Genomic DNA, 2,809 nt, shown 5'->3' with positions numbered 1-2,809 from the left:
AGAGATGAGCAAGAAGAATGATGATAACGGATGGAAATGGAAACAAAACTGGCAGTACTAGTAGTAATCATCTAATTGGTAGGTAACTTTGCCAATCAAAAGCTCATGCGGAAGGCTACGGCTGTACCCTGTAATCGTTTTCATAATTCAAGTATTCTTCGATTCTTTTCATTTGAATAATTTTAACACAACATTTTTAAGGCAAATACTATCCTTTCTCCTGTCAACGCCAGGGCACAATGCGATAGTCTTGCAGGGCCTCATCGTAGGTATAACTTATATCGATTACCTCGTGGAACAGCACCTCTGCGTCCAGTAATCGCCGCACGATCATGGCCGAGCGAGCATCGAAACTGTTTCCATAGAGATTCAGGCGCTTCATCTTTGACTCCTTCTTGATGGTGAGCAGAATGAGATTGAGGCCGGACTCTCCAATGTCGTTGTAGTTTAGATACAAGTGCTGCAGCATACGGCAAGAGCTTAGATACATGGCGATCCATTCACCGCCATGGGTGCCAATACTGTTGCAGCTAATGTCCAGCAGCTCCAGGCCGCTACCCTGCGCTATGCCTCGCATTAGGAAAAGGGTGTCATCGGCGGCAATCAGATTGCAGGCCAGATTGAGCTCGCGCAATGCGCACTTGCTTCTGTACAGATACTCGGAGATGGGCTGCATGTCCTGGGCCGTGAACTCGCAGTGCTGCAGCGTGAGCACAACTAGGTGGTTCTGCATCAGAAGAGAGCCAATTATTGAGGCTGTGTCCAGGCTGAGCTTGAGGCCCAGGAGGCGGCTGGCATTCAGGCTGCGCACACCCGACTTGTGGACGCCATCAGCTATCAGGGCGAAGTTGTACTGGGTAAGACTGCAGTGGGACACGTTGAGGGTGCGCAGGGTCTTGTTGACCAGCAAGAATTCTCGCAGCATACGAACATTCTGATCGCTGAGGGGCGTGCCTGTTGGTGAGACGGTGACTTACTGGACCTGGGACTCCGGCAGACCCTTCTTACTGAGCTCGACGACCTCCATCTTTGCCGCATTGAGGCGCAACATCACAAAGAACTCGGTTGGCAGCTGCATGAGCTTCAGCTCGATCTTCCACACGCGAATCAGCGAGAGGGCAAACTCCTGCAGCAGTTTTGCATCCCAGTGGCTAACCACCACGCTCCAGATGGACACCTCCAGCAGGGATCGGCGCAACAGAAAGTTCACGATGATGCGAAAGGCACGAATACAATGATATTTCCGACCAATACGCTCCTCAAAGTCCAGTCTCCGGAACTGGAACTTCTTGTACGGTCGCTTGTCGTACTCCCGCTGCCAGCAATGGAGCAGCACGATCGTGAACAAGCGCGGCTTCACGGTGACCGGAGCCGTGCACTGACCCGGATAATATACGCACGGCAATCCTACGTCGCACATCATGGTCCAGCTGGTCCGTTAATATGTAATGTAAATGGAAAAAAAACTAGCTATTGTTGAATTTGTAATGACAATTTGTACTTGGGTGTAATGGAGTTTCGATAGTTTGAGGTAAACTTAGGTGTTGGGTGAAGCAGTTCCATCCAAGTGGAGTAAAATCCACTATACCACACCGTAACCTATATACATACATACATGTGGGGGGACTTATATGTATGTACAAATGCGCGTATAATCCTCCCGGTGGTATCGAATTTGAGGCTACTTTCTCGCAATAATTGTTGTCGGCGGATTCATTAAGAAATCATAACTTTATTTCGTTCATTCGTCTTATATTTAATTTACACAGTTTTTATAATTTTCTCTTCTCTCGCTTTTATTTAAGCCGCGCACACAGAACACAACCTCTCTCTCTCGTAGCTCAAACTCTTCACTCGATCCTCGTTTCTATTCGATTATTTCCTCTCTATATGTTAATGGTACTCCCGTTACTGCCTTTCCTACATTCGGCCATCCGACATCCTCATTCGTCCCGAATGATGGATACCACTTTTTCATGTGCTCTGCCACTGTGTTAGTCCGGTTAGGTCCCTCTTCCTCTCCCACTTTTTCGACTAAATATCTACCATGCCTCAATTTGCGGACTATTTTATAAGGTCCTAAATATTTTTTCTTTAACTTTAAGCCCGCTCCAAACTGCGTTCTTTTGATGGCCACTAATTCATCCACCTCATACTCGCGCTCTTCTCTCCTCTTCCTGTTATACGTTCTACTATTTTCTTCTTGCATTTTAGCTATGTTTCCTTTCACTGTCTTTCGTATCTCTTCCTTTTCACTCTGTAGCTCGGCTAGCAACTCTTCTTCCAACATGTCCTTCAACTCTATATCATACCCTATTCTCATATCGATGCCTGTCAGGATCTTAAATGGCGACACTTTCGTACTTCTCGGGGGTGACGAATTAATTGCTGTACTCTACCGACATTCTTATACCATGCCATCTTCCGCACACAATTTCGTTAACAACGAGATGATCGTCCGATTCAGACATTCCACTTGTCCGTTTCACCTCGGCACTCCCGTGGCAATAAGCAAATGCTGTATATTTTGTGAGTCACAGTACTCCTTAAAGATGTTTGAAGTAAAAGCAGTACCGCGGTCAGTAACGACTAGCCTTGGATTTCCAAACAACTCTGATTGCCTTTGAAACTTATCAACCACCTCTTCTGCACCAGTGCTCTTCGTCGGATACAACCACAAATATTTCGAGAAAGCATCTACTACTACCAAAATATGATTGTACCGTTTTTTCGTTAACTCCATAGGGCCTATATGATCAACATGAAAAGTATTCAACGGTTCGTCACCCTTATCAATAAAATTCAGAAA

The 2,809-nt window shown here is 46.1% G+C and overlaps 1 protein-coding gene across 1 annotated transcript; it reads right to left on the bottom strand.

The window, feature by feature from the left end:
• Positions 1–74: 74 nt before the first annotated feature.
• Positions 75–1,498, bottom strand: LOC117193592 (leucine-rich repeat-containing protein 34-like). The gene is made up of 2 exons (XM_033398330.1): positions 1,009–1,498; positions 75–954 (listed from the first exon to the last, which is right to left on the bottom strand). Exons 1-2 carry the CDS (start codon positions 1,421–1,423, stop codon positions 224–226), a joined length of 1,146 nt encoding a protein of 381 aa, XP_033254221.1. The 5' UTR covers positions 1,424–1,498; the 3' UTR covers positions 75–223.
• Between the last annotated feature and the right edge of the window lie 1,311 nt (positions 1,499–2,809).

Source organism: Drosophila miranda (genome assembly GCF_003369915.1).
Source record: "Drosophila miranda strain MSH22 chromosome Y unlocalized genomic scaffold, D.miranda_PacBio2.1 Contig_Y2_pilon, whole genome shotgun sequence".
In the NCBI taxonomy this organism is placed as follows: Eukaryota; Metazoa; Arthropoda; class Insecta; order Diptera; family Drosophilidae; genus Drosophila; species Drosophila miranda.
Note: the sequence above shows the minus strand (reverse complement) of the source record. Positions and strands in the feature narration are given on the sequence as shown.

Coding starts and splice junctions, on each gene's coding strand:
- LOC117193592 (XM_033398330.1), bottom strand. CDS start 1,423: ATGATGTGCGACGTAGGATTGCCGTGCGTATATTATCCGGGTCAGTGC. Junction 955..1,008: donor GATGGAGGTCGTCGAGCTCA/GTAAGAAGGGTC, acceptor TCTCACCAACAG/GCACGCCCCTCAGCGATCAG.